This window comes from Crinia signifera, chromosome 2 (assembly GCF_055691185.1).
Source record: "Crinia signifera chromosome 2, ASM5569118v1, whole genome shotgun sequence".
NCBI classification, from domain to species: Eukaryota; Metazoa; Chordata; class Amphibia; order Anura; family Myobatrachidae; genus Crinia; species Crinia signifera.
In genome coordinates, this window is record NC_139218.1 from 105,169,346 (window position 1) to 105,193,693 (window position 24,348).

Sequence of the window (24,348 nt, forward strand, 5' to 3'; positions counted from 1 at the left end):
TGAATGCGAATGCAATAGAAAACGCTCCTTGATAAAGGTCCATGTTGGGACCGAAACGTCGGAGCATACTTACTATTGAGTATATTACCTCATTGCACCTATTGGATTAAAATCTTCTTTTATATAAATCACAAGGCTGATTTGTGATTTTGGAGAGTGCTCTGCTTCCACACTGAGTGTGGATCCCGGACTATTTGTTGGGTACATGCACTTGCATGCACCTTTGCTGGGCACCCCAATTGTTGCTTTGTTGGGTGAGAGTGCGGTCTTTCCAGATTTCTATATATATATATATATATATATATATATATATATGTATGTGTGTGTGAATGTATGTTATGGATATTATGTTTTAAATAAAGAGAGTATGATGTCTCTGGTCCTGTTCGGAGGGGGAGTCAGCCAAGGAAGCTGTCAATGGTTTTCAATTAACACATTCAAACTTGCAGGGAAGTAGAGGTGCCCCCTTGGGAGCAAGAGCCCGGAGGCAGAGTACTCCATTGCCTCCCAGAGTTACGTCACTGGTACCTGGAATTCCCTGGTAATGTATGATTGCCATCACCTGTGGTGAAACACCTTCCTTATTGATTACCTAGCTCCCCACAGGTGACGGCAATCATACATTACCAGGGAAGACCAGGAACAGAGCATTTTCTCCCTCATGGGAACACATTAATTCGCAAAGGCGAGATTTCACTCTAGCGGTGCAGCATCTATCTGCTAATTTGCTCATCCGTTCTGGATTACCCCATAGTAGGGCTAAGTGTAAGTCACTGTCACACCAAAAACATTATACTAGGTCATCTAGAGCAGGGTTCCTCAAACTATTTTGACAGGACCCCAGCAAGTTACTGCAGAAGGTCATCACATCACATGTGTAGGCAGCAGGCAGCACATACATGGCAGCATTGTGGAGGCACAGAGTGATGGGAGAAGTCTAACATAACAGACAATTCAACAGATTGCTCAGACTCCTTGAATCACTGACTGAGATTAGAAAAGTCATCAGCCTGATGGTCAGCAACATGGAGTCGAGAACCCATGCTGAGAAGGTCAGGACCCACAGTTTGAGAACCGCTGATCTAGAGCAATTTATATGATAGAAATAAAATTGCGTTGAGTAATAAACTGTGGTGGAAGAATACAGGACTCATGGCATTAAAGCCACATTCTTCAGGGGGTATTTTCACATAACTATGCTTTTAAAAAATTGCTGGCATAAACTTTACACAATAAGAATGATTACATTCACTAGAAGTCACAATATGGACAATATTTTTCCTATAGAATACAGTATATATCTTGCACAGTTTTTAAATTTTTTTTTTCGGACTGTTTCATATACAACGATTTAATAATATCCAATAACATGTTAACGGAACACTTTGATGAGAGATTGTGGTCTCACTGTGCCTTTTTTACATTTAAGTGTGTTATTTTTATTATTCAGATGTCTAATAATTCCTGTTTCAGACTAATGAGACCCAGAAGGGTGGAACAGATGTCTAAGCATGTTTTCTGTCTGTACTATTTAAGTTCAAAGTTCTTTGAACAAGCTGCAATATCATCATATTGCCATAGAAACTATGCAATATATGAATTACAGTATATTCCTTTTATTCACCTTGCTAAAGTTAGATGCTTTTAATTGGATGTGTGATCAATATGATTATATCTGTTCAGAAATGAAGGAAATTGTAATTCTTCTATAACTTTTAATAATTTCTATTAATACTGCAGTGCAATGCATCTTTTTAGGATATGTATGATATGTATGACATCTTTTTATGATATGTATATTTCACGGTGGTGCATTACAATGGGGGCATTTTGTGTGGTGGCCTCATTTCTTACTAAGTTATGTAATTATGACCTTCGTAGAAGTTTGGGATGAACTTTTTTATTTCAGGAAAAGCTCTTAAAGAATTTGAAATGGTTTGGTGGGCAATTAAGAAAAAAAAAATCTGAAACCCACCAATTATGGGGAGTTGTGTCATGGTCTAATGTAGTGGCGGTGCCAGGGGTGGGGCAGCAGAACAGTTAAAAATTCAAATAGGGGGAGGGGCGTGATTTGGCTTGACCCGTGAGAGGACGTGTCCGGGGAGAGCTCCTCAGAAATCCTGTTACTGATCCTTCCCCAGGGACCGTGGTATATCTCCTCCTACCCCCTTACCCTCCGGAGCCTCTCCTGTGTCTCCTGCATCACCGGCTGATCTCCTGTGAATCCTCCGGGTGCCAATCCGCCGTGCTGGGCCTGCCGCGCTCTGGGATCCCGGGCGCCATCTTGCCTCCGGTCTTCTCTCTGCTTGCCTGTTGAACTTGTATTGGTACCGGGCGGATGTGGCGGCAGGGGTGACTGGGACGACCTATCCTGCCTGAGGACTACCACTACGGCTGGTGACCGGCGCGTGGGGGAGCGTTGTCGAGCCCTATCTTGGACCCCTAGCTATTTCCGGGTTGCTTCGTGTGCCCTGCCTGGAGCTCCGGTGGCCATCTTGGGAGCTATCTGTCTGGATCCTCCTATGCGGTGAATCTGCTGTGCAAAGACACTGTTAACCCTGCTGGTTCTAGCTCCACATATTATCCGCAATCTACAGACATCTCTTGAGTGGCGATGTGCTAGCCCCGTCACTCTGAATAGAGGGCTGAACCTTTTACTGTGCTGGTTCTTCAGTGGCCATGGCTGATTCACTACAAACCATCCTGCAGGCTATCTCTGCATCTACAAAAAGGATGATGGACAGATTTGATTTGCAGGCTGTCACCTTGCCTCCTCATACATCTCCTAAAGCTCCTGTGCTTGTTGGAAATGGGGATGTTGCTCTACTTCCCTGTCATCAAGTAGCTGTGGGGTCCACGCAGGGGGCTTCATCTGTTGCCTTAGCTGACACCATACAATACCCTGAGCCTGCCTGCCCTTTGCATCTAGCTACACCAAAGATTACCCACAGGTGTGAGATTGTATGCCATCCCACTGAGGGATTCTACCCAGTTGCTATGGATCTTAATACGCTCCAGGCCGGGGACACCGGCAATATGGACTGCATACAAAGATCCTATTATAGTGCCGGGGCCCTCCTTATGTCTCATCTTGTGACGACCTGCACTATGGACACGAATACGCGACTGTCGCGCCTCAGGCATGCAGTTTTCTGCTACTCAACACAAAGATCCTGTCCCTGTTCTGATTTTGTATATTTCTTCACGCCTCACCCACGTGCCAACGAGACTACTGCAAGACCTCGTCTGCCTGGGGAGGGGGAGGGGGGGGGAGCGCTAACTTCATCTATGTACTTTGGTCAGACTGACACTTTCACTTGATCTATCTTGGATTATGTCCTATTTTATATCTGTTATTGATTTCCGCTTGTGAAATATATATTCTGTCACATGTATATCCAAGTAATCTATCTGTCCTTACTATTCCAAGAGTTGTTGAACATGGCATTTTTTTTACCTTCCTATAAGGTCTCTTTCTTGCTATATTACTATATTTCTATACATGTTATTATCTCTTATATTGGGATGTCTATTAATCCTAGCAAGACTTCTCATATCCGATCAAGAGCCATTAATATAGCCCCTGTCAGTTCTCCGATCTATAATCCTCGTTAGTTAGTTAATTGGGTGGGTGGTCGGGGTAAATTAGTTTTTTGGCAAGGATTAGCTTAACACGCGTTAGCTAAAGGCCACTGATTTACTCCCCCTTATAGTATATTGCAGTTAGTGGGGTAGATATTAGAGTTAGTTAGCTTAGTTAGTTGGTCGGGATCCAGGTATACCTAGAGTTGGGGTTAGGTCATACAGGGTGGGGGGTTATGGGGAGGTTTATTTTGGGTCTAGTGGGAGGTTGGAGAGGTTTGTTTTCATATTTAGAATCTAGTCAAGTATCCGGAGGGGCATAATATTACTTTATTCTTTTCCTTTTTCTATATCCTGATGTCATTACGATACTTTACTGTGGTGTTTTTTTTTTATTTATTTATCCTAAATGTCTGGGTGCACTTGCATTGATATATGTACAGCTCTTACCTCCGACACTCCTCTCCTTGAATGTTTACCTGAATGGCGCCTTCGGGTTTATATTGAATATGTATATCTATCCTAAGTACGGAGTGTTATTCTATGTGCTATTGCGACCTTTGCTCAGCTGTCTATTACCCCTTTGTATGCACCCAGAGCTGATAATGTCTAATTGTACCCTTCTCTACTTTACATTTATGTACCGCCACCATTATTATGCCCTTTGAACATGGTTATGTAAGTTGTACAAATTTCAAATAAAAATTACACAATAAAAAAAAAAAAAAAAAATTCAAATAGGGGGGTCACACAGCTGCCACCAACTGCCATTCTAAACTGACTCACTGGCAGTTGGTGTGGCTCCTCTATTTGAATTTTGAACTGTGCTGCAGCCCCTCTTCTGCAACAACCACTGGTCTAATGGTATTTTACTATTTTTCCACTAAGTAGGGAGGCAGTATACCAGTGACAAGTAGCAGCATGGATATTGATACTGCCCATTGCTTAGACTCTTAGAAGAACCCTACTACTTTTCACTGATTGTACTAGTAGTGTTTAGTAGATGGGACACCATTTCCTCTTTATGGTGTCTCTTTGCTTAGCCTTGCAAATAGGAAAAGAACCTCCTGTTATTTTTCAAACCCAGCCTGTAACCTGGTAGATATGAGCTGATTGGCTGGTACTTTATATCTCTCGCCACTGTGTTGCCAAGGATTACTAAATAGACTCCTCACTCTCACCACAATGTTTAAAGTGATAGTTAAGTCAAATACTTGACATTCATATACAGCAATGGCTGTATATTGCTGAGCTACTCAGAGTTGGTCAATGTATATGAGCAACTGAAGTGTTTATATTTAATTTTTACATACCTGTGTCATAATAACAGGATGCAACTTTACATTGGAGTTGAACTTTATTGTGATACAGTACTTGCACATTTTGCCTTGCCTAGTTTGTGAAAGATGCCCCTGAAGAAGACTTTTAGGCATGTCTCTTGAAGTAGGACCATCTAGATGTGCTGGGGAAGATCTGTTTATCTAATTTCTATATTTCTATTCAAGAAAATGAAAAGCCAATGAAAGTAATTGGAGATGATGATTTGCTGGACCATGAACTCATAACGGAATTAAGGAAAGAATATGGTATGACCTACAATGATTTCTTCATGGTGCTAACAGATTTAGATATGAGGGTTAAGGTAAGGAATTTTCCATTTCATTTTTCTGCACAACTATTAGGGGAATCTGGTTTTAAAAATGTTGTTTGTTGGTGTTGAAGTCATTAATGTTATGTGACAAACACAATTTACTTCACTGTTAATTTAGATAAAATGTTATTGTCCAGATAGGGAAGTCATGCAAGGTCCCCCAGATAGGGAAGTCATGCAAGGTCCCCCAGATAGGGAAGTCATACAAGGTTCTAAAAATGAACACTATGAATCATGTGTTTGCGAGTCCGGTAGTTAGCAACTGGAATTATGTTTTCACTTAGCACGTAGCATGACATAGATGGCTTACTGTACCTATCCTCTAATAAAAGACTCTCTGTTTTAAATTCCTAAAAAAGATTAAAAAAAAAATATTTGGTAAGTAAGTGGAAATGGTTGTCTATAGGCCCAAACTTTGCAAGGTCAAACCAACCAACCCACATTGAACAGTATGTTATATATTTTAATAGCAGCAAACTACTTTCTAAATGTCAAGAAAGAGAAAAAGGTGAATTTTGTCATACTGTAGCAACAATTCAAAAAAACATTACTGAAATGGTTGCACGGAAAAAAAATGAAAAGGGCACAAAGCAATGTGGGAATTATGTTAATAAAATATAAAATAAAAAGTGGACAGAAAATGTGTATATTGTAGTACGGAGTCAACTACAATGCGTTACTTTTCTTGTTATGATAACAGTAACATATCCCTCTTTATCTCTCTCCAATATAAATATATTACCAGCTAGCGGGTGCCGGAACCCTATACCACACCCCCAGCTAGCATGGGAAGTAAACTGAGATTAGATCCGACACTGGAATCCTTGGGAAAGTAAGCACCTAATACAGATTCTCAACACTATAGGAAAGGTAGATTTTTAATTAATGTACAATACCCCTTTCATACAGAAATCTGAGCTTGGGTGTTCAATATGGTTTCAACTGTTGGTAACCCTATCACAGAGAGGCAAGGACACAGGAAAAAAACACAGTGTGTGCCTACCCAACTCTGCAACCCTAGCACCGTCTCCGCAACCCGAGAGACCAGGGTTTTCCCAGACTATGACTTGTGTGTGTTTGTGTGTGTGAGAGAGAGTGTGTGTATGTTTGTGATAAGGGTGTTAGTGTGATAGAGATATTACACTAAACTACAAAAATGTGAAGGCCCTGGATCATATTGCTATTTAACTTGTGAGTGAAAATAATATATGTATAGATTATGACATGTTATTTGTTTCTTTGTATCACACAGCAATACTATGAGGTTCCTATTGCGATGAAATCAGTTTTTGACATCGTTGATACATTCCAGTCCAGAATCAAAGAAATGGAAAAACAAAAAAGGGATGGGATTACATGTAAGAAAGAAGAGAAAACAAGGTCACTGGAAAGTTTCCTCTCAAGGTAAGCTTCTTCGCAGAACAAATTATAGTTATGTCTGTGTGTGTGTGTGTGTGTGTGTGTATATATATATATATATATATATATATATATACACACACTCACACACATCACCAAAAATGTGACCCTTTTGTTGAGGTAAACGTTGCAGCACTTCTATAGAACCTCAATGTGAATAGAGGAACAAAAGAGTATAGAAGTGCGCTCTCTCTCTCTAATTAGACCTACCCCGAAAATAAGCCCTACCCCAGATTTTGGACATTGGTCCAAAATAAGCCCTCCCCCGAAAATAAGCCCTATTAAAATTTGCCTAAAACGGAGTGCAGGCATTAAATTGTACCCCATCGCCACCCACGCTAACCCCCCCCCCCCTCACCTCTGCGTTGCTGTATCGTACAGGCTTCGACTGAAGCCGTTTTAGTTCCTGGTCCCAGGGATGTCGCCGCGCACATCATGCGGCTGCAGCAGGGAGCAGTGGCGCAGCCAATAAGAAGAAGTGGAAAGTTGGTGAGCAGGACTCTTAATTCATATTGAAAGGGGAAATGGGGGCTGTTTAAAAGGACTGGGGGCATGTTAAAGGAGGACTGGGGTCATTTAAAGGAGGAATGGGGGCTGTTTAAAAGGACTGGGGGCGTGTTAAAGGAGGACTGGGGTAATTTAAAGGAGGAATGGGGGCTGTTTAAAAGGACTGGGGGCGTGTTAAAAGGAGGACTGGGGTCATTGAAAGGAGGAATGGGGCTGTTTAAAAGGACTGGGGACATGTCATTAAAGGAGGACTGGGGGCATGTTATTAATATAAGACCTACCCCGAAAATAAGCCCTATTGTCTTTTTTGTTGAGAAAAAAAAAATAAGACAGTGTCTTATTATCGGGGAAACACGGTATATAGCGCCCTGTATGATTATCAGGATACTTCCTGTCTTTCCTTTGATAAAAGACCTATTAAGATCTAATATAAAACTGTTCACCCCTGATGAAGTCTCATAAAGAGACGAAACGCGTTGGATAACCATTGACAACCATTGCGATCCATAAATCCAAAGAACACACCTGTATTAGAAAATCTACCTCAAGATTTTTTTTGAGATTTCTGTTTTAAATGTTTTAATAAATGTTTTATATTGGAAATTGTTTATGGTGATTATGGTATTATAAAGGAAAGACAGGAAGTATCCTGATAATCATACAGGGCGCTATATAACACTATTGGTTTGGATATATATATATATATATATATATATATATATATATTTTAGAACAAATAATTCCCATCATTATTACAATACAACATGCAGTACATTGTTGCTATGGAAAAAATGAATACAATGATGTCCTGCACTAAAAGGGTTCCCAAATGCAATAGCACCACTTGTGGGTGAAAAGCAATAATAAAATGTGTTGAGTAAATCAGAAAGAGGACATAAGCTGCCCATACACGGTCCGTTTAACGGATCCATTCGGTACTTAAATAGTACACATCGTATCGGATCGCATGCCTTGTGCATGCACTGCGATCCGATACGATGTGTAGCTAGTACAAAAAGAATGTGCAGCACATACTTTTTGTACCGTACTATGTGATGCGCGGGAGCATAGTACAGAACGGAGCCGTACACAACAGACCATGTATGGGCAGCTATAGTGTGTAACTTTTAAAAACAGACACGTTTAGAAAACATGTACACTTACAGTAAGTAGAAATAATCAAGCATGAAACAAAAAAAAACCTGGGGCAAAGCAGGCAACACGGATGTCCTTAGGTTCCAGCTCCGAATCTGGTTAATTTTGTTCCACAAACAGAAGCAAATCCTGTCCCTCACCACATAACTAAACCTAAGGATCACATATATACACCAACTACTTTATTTTTTTTTACTGTTTATTCATTTTTTTTCTAAATTTTTTGGGGACCCAGGGGTGCTGTGAAAAATTCTGATATTTTAGTGTGCCATGATTAAAAAAAGATTGGGAACCTCTGTTCTAGCCAGTAGCCACCAGTGAAAACGTCTCTAAAGATAGGGCTTTCTTTGTTGGAGATAAGGCATTAGGCCATTTAGTAAATAGACACATACTTTGTTGTTAGCTACACTTTACTGTTATAATACAGAAGTCTGTAATAAACACAGGGCAGTGGCGTAAATATAGCACCGCAGCCCCCGCGACCGCGGGGGGGCGCTATGCATGTGCGGGCGCCGGGGCTGCAGTGCTATAGTTACGTTACACCCCGCCGCACCAACCCCCGCAAACCCCCCCATCCCCAGTCTTTACCTGTGTTCAGTATGCGCTGGTCCCGGCTCCCTTCTTCTGCTGAGGACCACCACAAAATGGCCACCCCCATATAGCACACAGTTCTCTGAAACTGTCTGCTGTATGGGGGCGGACATTTTGTGGTGGTCCTCATAGCAGAAGAAGGGAGCCGGGACCAGCGCGTACTGAACCTAGGTAAGACTGCGGGGGTTGGTGCGGCGGGCGGAGGGGCGGGTGAGTGGCTGGGCGCCCTCCCTTTAACGGCGGGGGGGGCGCCCAAAATGTAGTTACGCCGCTGACACAGGGGTTATTCAGAGTTGATCGGTATTGTGCAAATTCACAATCATATCGATTATGGAATGATTCATAGTGCATATGCACCAGGGAATATAGCAACAGAAATAGTGAAAATATCTAATAACAGTCCCTTCACAATATGTCGGACAGGAAGTTGTCATTTGTAGGTGGACACCTGCCATTTTCTGGGAGTGTCAGGAAAATTGTGGGCGTGCCCAGGCATTTTAAGGGAGGGTGTGTGACGTCAGTGCCGACCTCGATCAGCCTGCCTCTCTCGCAGAGTTGTGGAAGGGTCTGAGTTACTCACATTTGCACAGACTCAGAAAATGGTAAGTGAATTGCATATGGATGTGTAGATAATAGCGAATAGCGATTATACGCAGTTCTCTCACAATTTTGCATGAGGCGGGTTTTCTTTACTTGTAGTCCAAACCTATTGCTTTGTAGGGGTGGAATATCAATCTCGGTGTGCAGTGGACTGTAGCTGCCAAATGTGGGACTAAACCTGTGCAAGTATCCCCACACCTTCTAGTACTGTACATTAAATTAGTTTGAATATAAATTCAAGGTGTTCCCCTTTCAGCACTAAAAAAACTAGTCTATTTTATAGTCTGTGACAGTAGGTGTTTTAAAAGTTTTTCGACCAGGCATGGCCAAACTATGGCCCTCCAGCTGTTATGAAACTACAAGTACCATCATGCCTTGCCACAGTTTTGCTTTGAGGTAATGATAAAAAAATATGGCAAGACATGCTGGGCTGTGTAGTTTCACAATAGCTGGAGAGCCACAGTTTGGACATACCTGTTTTAGATGGTAGTTTTACATGAATTACTCCCAGTCATCTGCAAAAGTGCAAATACGCAGATGCGTGATCAGCTCTGATTTAGGCCCATAGTCCAAGGATGCTGTTACTACTGGGCCAATATGGAGCAGTGTATATTAGAGCAGTCACTAATATTTTTCTGTTCTCTCACAATTCATTTTCATTGTTTTTCCTTTTCTGAAAATGTGGCCTTAGAGAAGCTTGGCAGAATGAGGCCAGCAGTGTGCAGATGTACAAGAACACCAGTCTAGAGTAATAGACTAACACTGGGCTATTATCAGAAACAATATCTAGGAGTTCATTGTGTTCTCTTGTATGTGGCTTCAGACAATTTGGAACTTCCTTGATTTAATTATTGTATAGAAGTTTTCTCAACTGTTTTTACTTGTACTTGTTCCGTACTTTTTCATGCAACAACAAATATGTCTACTTATTTCAAAGGAAAAACCTCACACATGCTGCCTGTGTATTCGACACCAGGCGTAGAGTAGAAACATCTGATTATTAGGCCTTTATTGTAACCACGGTGGTTTAAAACCACCTAGTGTGTGGGAAGACTATTCACCACAGGGAAAGGTCACAGCAATACTGTATGCACATAACGAAGGTTCCTCCTTTGTGGTCCTTACAATATGCTTGTGATCATGTTGTGCACCTTGTGTTGTGTCCAATGTGCACTGAGACACAGTGGTTGTCTACTTTAAGAATTACATGAAATGTATTCTGCACATAAATCCTCAACCTTCGTACTAAAACAAGTCCAAAACATATGCAAGAAAGTTATATAAATGTTAATATTAATGTTCTTTACTTCTAAAATGTATGTGGATTAACTAGGAAAATCTATGGGTCTTGAGCCTCTTACATGCAGTAAGGGAATGATCATTATAGGCCAGTGGCCATCAAAAGGAAGGTTTTCTACACATAATAAATAAACACCTTGCTATGAAGTGGAAAGGATCCATTCTGTTGTGTTCCCTGTCACTTTGTCAGACCACTGTCCATTGTCTTCACTGTTGTCACTTTGTCAGACCACTGTCCATTGTCTTCACTGTGCTCCGATGTTTTATTTATTTATATGGATTTGGTTAGGATTGAGACGTGGGCAGTTCCCCGGGTACATTCTGATATGAGTTATTGAGGTTTGCCTTGGTGTGGCAGTGGCCAATGGGTGACAAGATAAATAGCAAGAACTACCCCTGGCAACATGTCCCTAGATGGCACACCTGTACTGTGAGTTTTTGCTCTCCTATGCCACCAAAAAGCTTGAAATGATGGCCTGAATGTCATACAGGATTGTCTACCTCTGTTATTAAGGACTACCTCTGGCAATAAACAGTTATGTGAAATAATATTGTACTTAGGCGCATAGGCAATAATATTCACCAGGCAATTATAGTCTATGAGGTTGATGTGCTTAGGTAGGACTTCACTATCCTAACATGATATTTAGAGAATAAGCGAGAGGCTGCATTGGAATCCTGGAGGAGATGTGTAATTCACTATCTGACAATAACATTTACATTTAGCAGAAGCTGGCAGCCTTCACAACCAGAGCAGACAACCTGTATTACCTATATACGAATAATGTGGTCAATGGTGATATACCAAAATGATCCAGAGGGAATAATGTTGTGTAATGCTTTGTGATGTGGTACAGATGTGCCCAGGACTGCTATCCCTCCATTTTTCCATTGATTGAGTTTACTGATCCCCAAAACATCTTACATTGTCCCTGAAACAACTTTGAGATCTATGTGGACACGGCTCCTCATGTACTGCAACAGATGTAGTCATGTGTCATCTGTAAGGCTGCATAAAGGGTCAATGAATTTAACAATGTGCAGGTATTTTTGTGTCTTGATTTTTCTACTGGTATCTGCAAACAATTCAATCTATAGAACTGAGACAAATAATGAGATACAACTGGACACCTACAGTAAATACCATGGTATACACACTAAAGTTTTCCGTTCTTTATTATACCACACATTTTTTAACCATTCCTCACAAAGGACTATATTTTATTTATTTATTAGCAGTTTCTTATATAGTGCACACATATTCCGCAGCGCTTTACAGAGAATATTGGAACATTCACATCAGTCACTGCCCCAGTGGAGCTTACACTCTATATACCCTACCACATGTACATGCACACACAGACATTCTAGGGTTAATTTGTTGGGAGCCAAATTACCTACCAGTATATTTTTGGATTGTGGGAGGAAACCGGAGTACCCAGAGGAAACCCACGTAAGTACGGGGAGATATATGTACGAAGCTTGAAAAGTGACAAAATGGAGAGTGATAAAGTACCTGCCAATCACCTGCTAACTGCCATGTTATAGGCAGTGTTTGCACAAAATGACAGTTAGGAGCTGATTGGTTGGTGGATTGGCACTGTCCTTTTGTTCACTTTTCAAGACTAAAGGTGCCCACACACGCACCGATCCCGGCGGTGCGATGCTATGCGATGGGGTGCGCGCTCCCACGGCACCTCATCGCACAGTACAAAAAGTATGTGCTGCACATACTTTTTGTACAAGCTTTTTATCACATAGCATCGCATCGCATGCACATCGCATGCACAAGGCATACGATGCAATGCTATGTGTGCTAGTTAAGCACAGAACGCACGCCGGGATCGATGCGTCTGTGGGCACCTTTAGTGCATCCTGAATAAAGTGAGTTATTCAGACCTGATTGCATGGCTGCGAATACGCCAGGATTATAGACTGTGCATGTCAAGGAGAAAAAAGTGTGATGGCGCTATATATTTATATAATTGGTGCATTTTATATTTATTATATACTACCCGCTGTATCCAAGCTGCAGCTTCAAAAATGGAAGGAGCGCTACCTTTCCAAACGGGAAGAAGGAATGAAGCGCTGCACTGGAAACAAGTGTATAAAAAAGATTTATTCTGATCTGTTTCTTTAAAACCTTTGTAGCAGGTCTCTTTACTAACTTAAACATATACAGTAGATACATTTCTGATATAATTTATAAAGACATTGATTTTGTTACATAATTATTCTGCACCTCATTTATAATAAAAAAGTATATATTAAAAAAGCATAAAAAGCATATAAAAAGAATATATATTTAGCCAGATCTGTCAGATCTGTCAGATCTGCAATCACTGAATAAACCCCAAAGTCTGCTCCTCTGTGCTAATGGGTCAGCAGTTTCTTTTTGTTCTTTTTGTTCTTTTTGTTCACATTGTTCCACCTGTTTATAAGTGAGACAGAATATTCTGGGTGATTTGGTACTTTAATTCAGCCTACATTAGTTTGTGTAGTTATGCTACTGGGGATAGATGTATTTAGTTTGTCTTGTGTGTTCTCTCCTCCTATACCAGTTTTAAATCTCTGTATACTGTTCTCAGAATACTATGTCTGATAGTTAAATTTATTTACATTATAGTGGATATTAAATTAATTCTATGGAATTCCAATGGCATTAAGAGTACATTTAGAATATCCTTGTTTGTTTCAAAGCTTTTGGGGGAAAGTTCTTTTGAGAAATACTATACTATTTGTGTGCTATATTATTCTGCAATGTAACACAAGAGGTTTGTGTGTCCCTTGCAAATATTTATGTTCCTTCCCTCTGTGATGGAGGTTTGTTGACTGTGCCATGGTTCCAATTATCCGCTTAGGCAATTTCAACAACACAGTGACTAGAACCTTCTCTTTATAGAATGAACGTTTACCTTGGTTACTTCCCGCCGCTGGCCTCAGGTGCACTGCTTATTTATATTTAGTCATATAGACATGGAGTTGGAATACTCCAGACATGGATACGGAGATGGTGTCATGTGAGGTTTAACCCACAATGCAATACAGTAGCAAAGGATTCCTTTTTTTAATTCAGTTGAACAGTACAGGGGGAGTTTGAGTGAAAGTGTATACAATACATCCTGATCAAACAGGTTTTGGTACTCTTTACTTAGTTGGGCGCCCGTCGCGGGCATCGCGGGTACATTTATGTCTGGCCGCGACGCGACCGACGCGATGCCCGCGATTTCCCATTGAAACCCATGTTAAACATGGAAATCGTGTCGGTCGCGTCGCGGCCGGCCATAAATGTACCCGCGATGCCCGCGACGCGATGCTCCCGATTTGCCATAGGAATCAATGTTAAAAGGCCCGATGGACACGATTTTACTGTTAAATGCCTCAATGGACCCGATTTGGCCATAGGAATCAATGTTAAATGGGCCACAGAGCCCAAATAAGCACAATTAACCCTTAAATGTCCCCCCAAATTTTTAACGCCACCCCACGATCCACGCCAACCCGAAGCGTGGCGAGCGCAGCGAGCCCGCGAGGGGCGGCGGTACGCGTCCTCCGACCTTTTCATGCCCTACTATCCACTAGGGCGTGGAGTGAGAATAGAATAGTGTGGCGAGCGCAGCGAGCCACCGAGCCCGAAGCGTGGCGAGCGCAGCGAGCCCCGCGAGGGGACGCGGATACCTTCACAGGTAGACGCGTCCCCTCGCGGGCTTCACAGGTGTCCGTGGCGACGCGGACACCTGTGAAGCCCGCGAGGGGACGCGTCTACCTGTGAAGGTATCCGCGTCCCCTCGCGGGGCTCGCTGCGCTCGCCACGCTTCGGGCTCGGTGGCTCGCTGCGCTCGCCACACTATTCTATTCTCACTCCACGCCCTAGTGGATAGTAGGGCATGAAAAGGTCGGAGGACGCGTACGGGGAGAAAATTTGGGGGGACATTTAAGGGTTAATTGTGCTTATTTGGGCTCTGTGGCCCATTTAACATTGATTCCTATGGCCAAATCGGGTCCATTGAGGCATTTAACAGTAAAATCGTGTCCATCGGGCCTTTTAACATTGATTCCTATGGCAAATCGGGAGCATCGCGTCGCGGGCATCGCGGGTACATTTATGGCCGGCCGCGACGCGACCGACACGATTTCCATGTTTAACATGGGTTTCAATGGGAAATCGCGGGCATCGCGTCGGTCGCGTCGCGGCCAGACATAAATGTACCCGCGATGCCCGCGACGGGCGCCCAACTAAGTAAAGAGTACCAAAACCTGTTTGATCAGGATGTATTGTATACACTTTCACTCAAACTCCCCCTGTACTGTTCAACTGAATTAAAAAAAGGAATCCTTTGCTACTGTATTGCATTGTGGGTTAAACCTCACATGACACCATCTCCGTATCCATGTCTGGAGTATTCCAACTCCATGTCTATATGACTATGGATCGTGGGGTGGCGTTAAAAATTGGGGGGGACATTTAAGGGTTAATTGTGCCTATTTGGGCTCTGTGGCCCATTTAACATTGATTCCTATGGCCAAATCGGGTCCATTGAGGCATTTAACAGTAAAATCGCGGTCAATCAGCCTTTTTAACATTGTTCCCTATGGGAAAATCGCGGTCATCGCGGGCATCGCGGGCATCCCGATTTACCCGCGATGCCCGCGATGACCGCGATTTTTACCCCCGACGCCCGCGATTTCAATCGCTGGCGCCCATCTAGGTAAAGAGTACCCAGGTTTTATATCCCACCAATCTACAGACATGTATCTGGATAATACATGTCTGTAGATATCTTTTCAAGTGTCAACTTTTTCATGTTGACCTTTTGCTTGTGTTGGATGGATGTTGCCTAGGCAACCAACTGGGTGCTGGCAAGGGGTGTGCCGTGAAGCAGCTACTTAGGGGGGAAGAGCTTGTGTTGACTTTTTGTCAATGTCAACTTTTTGCATATCGACATATTGGTGTCGACCTAGACACTGTAGACGTATGAACCAGATACTGCCAATAAAAAGAGTGTAGAATACGTGGTTGAATTCCACAACTCTGGAGATACTGTTATATTTGTGTGATGCTGTGCAGAACAACCAATATAGTACCTAAATTGCATATTGAAAAAGTATGCAGGGGTATGTAAATGTGTGTGTCTGTTATGGCTTTTTTAATTTGGAATATTTAAAAAAAAAAAAATGAAAAAGGCTCAGGGCCAGATGAACTAAGCTTCAAAAGTGATAAAATGGATAGTGATATGTGGCAGATTTTTCCTGGGGAAGGGGGGGGGGGGGCAGCCCTGCAGCCCTGCAGCCCATAGGTAAAAACCGCCACTGGTTAATAGGGTTAAAATGTTTAAATGTAGTGGATGCACTTGTGGCACCTCAAGTGCCAGCATGCCCTAGTATACATGCGAATAGATTCAGGTGAATGGTCTCTTTAGGAGTATAAAAAAACAAACTGTGCACTAAAGTGGAATTAAAAAAGTGTACCCCCTTAGTATCATAGATAGAGAAATGTATCAAGCAATATTTCTTTTTTGTTGCACTATAAAAATGATAATTTGACAGTGTTCTAGAACTTCCACTGAACACCCCACTGCAGTGTTTGCTCTGGTTTATGTTATTAGGATTAGATAAAATGCTTTGAAGTGTACTATAATTGGCATGTAAAAGCACAAGTACTGTACGTACAACACATTTATAGTTTCACAAACGCTCTTGTAATAAGTCAGTGTTAATGAAGTCGTCATAATTCTAATAAGTCATTTCTATTTAATGGATTAAACATTCTTGCGATATTTAGTAAATATACAGTAATCCCTACAGAAAAAAATATATGCTTTGGAATAAATTTTAAACAATTTAGGGGCCGATTCAGGATAACTCGCAGTGATCTGAATAGGGCCCCTGCCCTGATGGTTGGGGTTTGCACATGTCTGCGCATGTGCAAACCCCAAAAGCGAATGGCCGTGGTGAGTAACACACTCGCTGGCCGGTTTGCAGCGGGGACGGAGGGCCGGGGGCGGTAACGGCACTGGACCATGGGAGCGCCCAACATTTTATGGACTTCCCTGTGAAAACGCTGGGCATTGCCATCGGTGCATGGGCGGGTTGAAGCCTGCCCCATCTTCGTCTCGGTGACCATTGAATGATCTCCTGCTAGCGGCTTATGCAAGGGGATTTGTTCTCGTACACATCCCCTCGAATATTTTTTTTAAGAAGAATCGGCGGTGGGGAGGGGGCATGTATTTGGCCGGCTGCAATGGACGCAGCTTACCGAGCCAACCTGAATCGGCCCCTTAATGTGTTTTTTTCTTTAAGAAACTAAAATGCAGTTTTTACTATATAAACACAAAACTAAGATCAGGGAGCTCACTCTGTCACCATATGGTGAATCTGGGCACCACATGTATAGCTAATACATATACATCACTATATAACTGCAAAAACATGACAGTAGGAAAAACAGACTTGTAGAAATATACAGTATGACGCTATTAAACCAGTGGTGGACAATTGCTGACATGACTCTCTGTGCTTCCCCTGATCAACAGATATTTTCCCTGGCAGTACAAATTTTAGGATTTTCCATTACATCACTTATTCGCTGGACCAGTTCTAAAAATGGAAAATCACTAGATTATATATATATATATATATATATATATATATATACATACCATATATACTCCAGTATAAGTCTACTTTTTTCAGAACATTTTTTATGCTGAAAAGCCCCCCTCGGCTTATACTCGAGTGAGGGTCCCACTTGAGTCAATACGTTTTCCCAGTTTTTTGTTGTAAAATTAGGTGCCTCGGCTTATATTCGGGTCGACTTATACTTGTATATGGTGAAGTACTGCCAGTGACCACTAGGGGGACTCTACCAACCAAATTACTCCTTGTCACAAGTGAAACCAAAATGATTTGTTTCAGGCTTCCTGGATATGGATAGAGGTAGCTGTGAAAGCAAAGATTAAAGGTTGGAGAAGGTAGAGACTTAGAGGTCATTTTGACGGGCTTTAACTAGTAATATATAACAAGGCCTAGGTAGTTGAATAGTATAGGCAGCGAGATGCCTCTTGTATAATCATCTGAGCACTTTCCTTGTGTATGTCTGGCAGCAGCAGAAATATCAAGACAATTTTTAATTCCTTTTTTAACATTTACTTTTTATGTGATATATGATATGATTCTACAGTGATTGGCAATGAAACAATGTACACCACACACAGGCACATAACGGCATTAATGGGTCTGAGTAAACATGTCATCAGTGTACCCTGAAGCCCATTTCCAAAACACAAGGGTCAACTTGCAAACATGATGAGTTTATGAAGAACATGAGACACTAGTATTAATCCTAAAATAAATATTTTACCTTGCTATAATTATTGGGTTTGATTCAGAGTCAGACACAGATGGCTATGGCACCTAGATTTACTACCTTATGTTAAGTATTAGTACTTACAACAGTCCCATGCTGGGTGTAAATGGTCTGTTGGGCATCCCTTCATCATACGCATCCATAATTATAGGAGTGGAGTCTGTCTACACACCCATGGAACTACCACCATATTGTTCTCTTCCATGCACTCCCAAGGTAGCCACCCAGCTGACACCCAGTAATTATTTTGCAAAGTTTGAACAGGTAGAGATTAAACAGCATCGAATAGGCTGATTGGGTCAAAAATTACACAATGAATGTTGAATGGGACAGGGGCCACAGCTAAGTTATAAGAAAATTAAAAGATTAGTTACAAACAAGAACAATTAGAGAGGAGGGGGTTCTAACAGAACTCTCAAAACTGAAAGTGAATAACGAAATGGGGCAAGATGAGATACATCCAAGGATACTAGAAGAGCTTAAAGGGGTGCTGTTAACACCATTAACACAATTATTTAACCATTGGTCAGCAACAGGTGTAAAAGCCAACAAAGATATATTTGAGGATGTTCCACTGCACAAAAGTGGAGGCAAGCAAATACCAATCAGTGAGCCTTACATCAGTCATAGGGAAATTAATAGAAACACTAATAAAACTAAGAATTGTGGAATATCTCAAATCTAGCAATTTACATGATCCCAAACAGCATGGATTTATTGGTGAGAGATCATGTCAAAAAACCTTATTGAGTTGTTTTGACTGGCTAATAAATAAATTAAGGGTTGCTGTTGATGTAGCATATCTAGACTTTAGTAGGACTTTTGACAAAGTCCCACAAGGCAGACTACTAAATGTATTTGATGGTGTGGGTTTGGATTCTAAGATGGTTGAATGAATTGCATTAATTGGAATACAGTCTCAGGAGGTGAAGGTTACAAGTAGAGTACCCCAGGGTTCTGTATTTGGACCAGTGTTTTAAAAAAAATGTTGTTAGGGATATTGCAAAGGGTATTTAAGGGAAAACAGTTTTGCAGATGACAATAGTATGCAATAGGGTAGAAATACCAGGAGGGATGAAACAAATTACTGAGGAGTTGGGTAGTCGACAAGCAAGGAATGGTAAAGAATGTGGCAACTACAGTTTAATATAAACAAAATGTAAATTCCTGCATCTCAAAAATCCACAGGATAAATATAGTAAAGGGATCTAGAAGTGACAATACTGGGTGATTTAAAGGCAGGTAAGCAATGTAACAAAGAAATGAGGAAGGCAAGTCAAATCTTTGGTTGCATTGGAAGAGGAATCAGCAGCAGAAAGAAAGAAGTAATAATGCCACTGTATAGGTCATTGTATAGGTTATTGGGATTCTCATCTAGAATGCGGTGTCCAGTTTTGGAGGCCATATCTCCAGAAGGATATAAATAAATTACAGATGATACAAAGAAAGGCAACTAAAATGATGCATGGTCTAGACCAGGAAAGTCTTTAAGATCTTAATATGTATAGTTTGGAGTAGAGAAGAGATATGGGGGACATGATAGAAACTATCAAATATACCAAGGTTTTAGACAAGGTGCTAACAGGAGATATTCTTCAAAGGAATAGAAGTATTAGAACACAAGGACACATGCTAAAACTGGAGAGAGATAGGTTCAAGGGAAATTTGAAGAAGATTACTTCACAGAAAGGGTAGTGGATAGGAGTAACAACATCCCATCAGAGGTGGAAGAGGATAAAAAAGTAGATCAAATCAAACATGCTAGGGATAGACAAAAGAAAAATCACTACAAAGAACTAAGGATCAAATAGGGTAGCGGCTACCAAAAGGTAAACAAGGGGATACTAGATGGGCCAAGTGGTTTCTATCTGCCACAAATTCTATGTTTCTATGACACAGTCATTGAGCAGAGGTTTAGTAGCATCTCTACTTGGAACTGAATGGTTGTAACTGGGTTTGCATCTACAGTATGCAAAAGGGGAGATTCAGTTAACCATGGGTTGTACAGCGTGACTTTAGCTCTCACCTAAAGGGACAGGGCTATTCAATTGAAGTCCAGCAATCAACCAGCAAATAGCCCTGGGATAAAAAGGAATAGTCTGTGATTATTGGCCTGCATAACACACACTGAAATGTGTGTGTTATGCAGACCAATGAAAGTAACTGGTGAGTTTTTAACTTATAATGTACTCTTTTCCCTGATCTACAGCGAAAATTGAAATAAATTATATCTATTATCAGATTTTATGACACATTTTCATCAGTGTGAAAAGTGGAGATGGCTTAGGAACAAATGACACTTCTCCTTTTGTTTTTATTTTGTTTAAGCAGAGACCTGTGAGAAAGAGATGAATAACAGGATATCAGTGAGTCATTCCATAGACTCTACTTTTGTTCTGAAATGCTTTTACTTTCCAGTATCAACAACTACTGTCTTGTTTTTTTTCCAGTGTTAGCCTGAATAAATATTCTTCTATTATGGTTGTTGTCTCTCTGTTACCTTAATGTCTACTGTACATATCTGAAGCGGTTAGTACTTTTTTGTGATGCTATCCTGCTATACACAGTTTTTACTAGCCCACATTTTTGTGGGAGACTAATTCAAGTTGGAATGCTTTTCCAATCCGCAATTTCCTGATATTTAAAAAAATGCACAGCATGTACATTTTGCTCATGTGCAAAACAGGTCCTGCGATCACAGCGGGTGCCGGATGGGACGACAGTCGGGATCCCGACAGGCATTTACCCGACATTGGGATTCCGACTGTCAAAACACCGACAGCCGGGTTCCCAATGGTCACCTGCTATTTTCTCTTGTGGGGGTCCATGACCCCCATAGAGGGAGAATAGAATAGGTGGCGAGCATAGAAAGCCACCGTGCCCGCAGCGTGGCAAGCGCAGCGAGCCCGCAAGGGGCTTAGCTGCGCTCACCATGCTGTCTGAGTCCGGCCAGTTGGGATCCCGACATCGGGCTTATGACTGTCGGGATCCCAACTGTCGGAACCCTGTACCACACCCGATCACAGCACAGTTTAGCAAACACCTCTGCTTGACTGACAGGCAGAGGTGTTCTGGAAGAGGCGCAGGGAAGCCGGCATTTGGGTAAGCAAGGTAATGTCGCTCCATTTCCTGAGTGTGGCAAGGCCAAGGACTGGGTCTGCAAAGCAGTTTCTTTGGCCTCGCAATTCCCCTGCAAATCTTACTCAGGTGGCAGTCGCAGATGAACATCGCTATGTTCCTCTACAATTACTCATCATTGTAGTTTTAACTAATTGCAGGCAGGAGGTAGTATGCAGCTCCTTCTGCATTTGCATTGCTATGGATCACATACACTTGTACCCCTTTCACACCAGCCTAAATTCCCAAGTTGGGCCTGAGAACAACCCGCGACTAGCACTGGTGTGAAAGGTTTCCAGACCAAAATCCCAGAAAATGTTGCTGGGATTTTAACCCTGCTAGCTAGCAGGGTTGTTCCCGAGTTCAACCCGGGGTCCTGGCACTGGCCGGTGTGAAAGGGGTAGGGGTACTAACCCGGGTTGCCGGTCCACTGTGTGGGCGGTCAGGCCGTGGATCCACACAAGCAAAGAAGTTTTCAACCAAAGTTGATTAGGAGCGCTTGACACCGGCTGTTTCCTCAATAGCTAAGCAGCTGCTAAAAAGGGAGTAGTCAGCTCCCTCATAAAGAAACACAAGAAAAAAACAGAAAAAGCAGCACTGTACAATTATATCTATTAGGTAACAAGTGAATCCAATTTGCTAGAAAGTATAACAAATTTATTGGCACATATAAAATAATGATCCGGATAGGAATAAAAAAAACACACAATAAAAAGCGAATTGATCAAATAAGGTGTGGTGGAATAACAGCAATATAACCTGCACTGGAACGGGTTTGAGTCCTTTGGATAAGAGTCCTTGGGTGAACCAATGGGGAGTTCCTTCTTTTAGAAGCCACTGGAGGTTTGAAAGCCTTATTGGAATTAGGGTAAGGAATACCCACACTTGAAGCCACCTCAACGATGTATGCGGAGGAGAAGAGTGTCCCAATTGTGGATAGGTTCTTCCAGGTTTAGGTATTTAAAAAAGCTTTATCAAGGTGTTAAAGCTGACAGAGGTCAGCGAAACGCGTAGGTACTGTGGTGTTGTGTGGAACCATATCCTCCTAATCCATCCATCGGACTTTGTCACCTGCTGATTTCTCTGGACCTGAGTACCTAAACCTGGAAGAACCTATCCACAATTGGGACACTCTTCTCCTCCGCATACATCGTTGAGGTGGCTTCAAGTGTGGGTATTCCTTACCCTAATTCCAATAAGGCTTTCAAACCTCCAGCGGCTTCTAAAAGAAGGAACTCCCCATTGGTTCACCCAAGGACTCTTATCCAAAAGACTCAAACCCGTTCCAGTGCAGGTTATATTGCTGTTATTCCACCGCACCTTATTTTATCAATTCGCTTTTTATTGTGTGTTTTTTTTATTCCTATCCGGATCATTATTTTATATGTGCCAATAAATTTGTTATACTTTCTAGCAAATTGGATTCACTTGTTACCTAATAGATATAATTGTACAGCGCTGCTTTTTCTGTTTTTTTCTCGTGGAGCCACACAGGCTGAGGACGCAGATGACTGGACAGGTGGTGGATAAAGATGATGCACCTCTCCGGCGCCCTCACTGCGTCATCCAGCCATCTGACCTGTCATCTGCGCCCACCGCGTGTGTGGATCCTGGACCTGCACCAAGGACTGGCAACCCTGGGTGAGTATTGTCCTCCAACGGCATCCCACCTTCTGTCCTCCTTCTAAATCCTGCCCACCAGCAGTTTATCTTGGTGCTGGGCCCCAGCATAGCGATTGGTGGTCCCGACGCTTGAAGATGTCATCAATTGTCGCCCCTGTTTACACTGCATGTCGGCACCGCAGGGTAAACGGTGCAAATCCCAGATCTGACCGGGCTTGGTACCGTGTTCCAAATACCGGGTCGGATCCAGGAAATTGAATCATATTGTATATAAAAAGAAATGGGTACACATTAGACATGCCCAATGCCAAAAAAAAATTTGCGGCGGTCTCTCTCCCCAGGTTACCACACAGCACTGAGCTCTGTAATGGTGGAGGGGGAGTCAGATCAGGGAACGGGTAAAAAGAAACCTGCTCCCCCCCCCCCTCAGCATCACTGTATGTGGCGACCATTCTCTGCAGAATTGTTTGATGGCGTATTGGAGCAAAATAGTTTGAGAACCCCTGATCTAGTGTATACAGTGCAGTGGTCCAGGGCCCCGGCATGGCGATTGGCGGTCCCGACGCTTGATAATGTCATCTCCAAGCTCCACCCCTGTTTACACTGTGTGTCTGCACCACAGGGTAACCACAGACCTTATTAAATCCAGAACTCAATCCAGAACATGTATATCTGATGTCAGTCACTGGTTCAGCATTCAACTACCAAAAAGAACAACGCTATCCCATTGAGCTTGAATATGGCACTTGCTAAAGTGTGAAGCTATTCAGTCTTGAATGTACACACTTATTTCCAAATGTGATGATCACATACTGTTGATTAATCGTCTTGTCTTGCAGTGGGCTCTAGAGTCAGCGCCTAACCCCCAGTATTGGACAAGAAATTTTGGAAATTGTATGATGCCGCCATTAACTATCTACAGTATTTCCTTCCATAATGGAAAACTTTCAATCACCTCAACTATGGTGCACATTCCTACTTATACCCCTTTCGCATCGCATATGCCAGGTTACACCCAGGTTTCTGACACTGGTCCGTCCCGAGAGCAACCTTGCATTTTGCGATATTAGCCTGCCATTGCTGGGTCGCTGGAGTCAGAATGAGGCGGGGTTGATCGGTGCCAGTTCATCGTGTGGCGACAGAGGAGGTAGTGCTTGGAGCCAATGCTGCCTCCTCCCTATAGTGTGAATGGGACCCGGGCTACCCGTTAACACTGCACAGCAACCAGGAATGCCAGGTTGCTGGACCCAGGTAATTTTACACCACACGTCGACCAGGCAACAACATGGGTCGGACCCGGGTTATTTGTGTGATGTGAAAGGAGTATAAGGGGCATATAACAATTAACAAAACAATCAGTGTATGTCCTTAAAATATTCCTATTTAGCAAAAGAACATTCTTAATTATTGTACTACTGTATGTAGTCTTTTCCCCCTG

The 24,348-nt window shown here is 42.2% G+C and overlaps 1 protein-coding gene across 1 annotated transcript in view; it reads left to right on the top strand.

Annotated features, from left to right (window-relative positions):
- CCDC80 (coiled-coil domain containing 80) overlaps positions 1-24,348 on the top strand; it is a 103,389-nt gene that overhangs the window by 47,121 nt on the left and 31,920 nt on the right. Inside the window, exons 4-5 of the mRNA XM_083172675.1 lie at positions 5,088-5,224; positions 6,486-6,637. Of these exons, the coding sequence (XP_083028801.1) occupies positions 5,088-5,224; positions 6,486-6,637 (289 nt within the window). The remainder of the gene's footprint in view (positions 1-5,087; positions 5,225-6,485; positions 6,638-24,348) is intronic.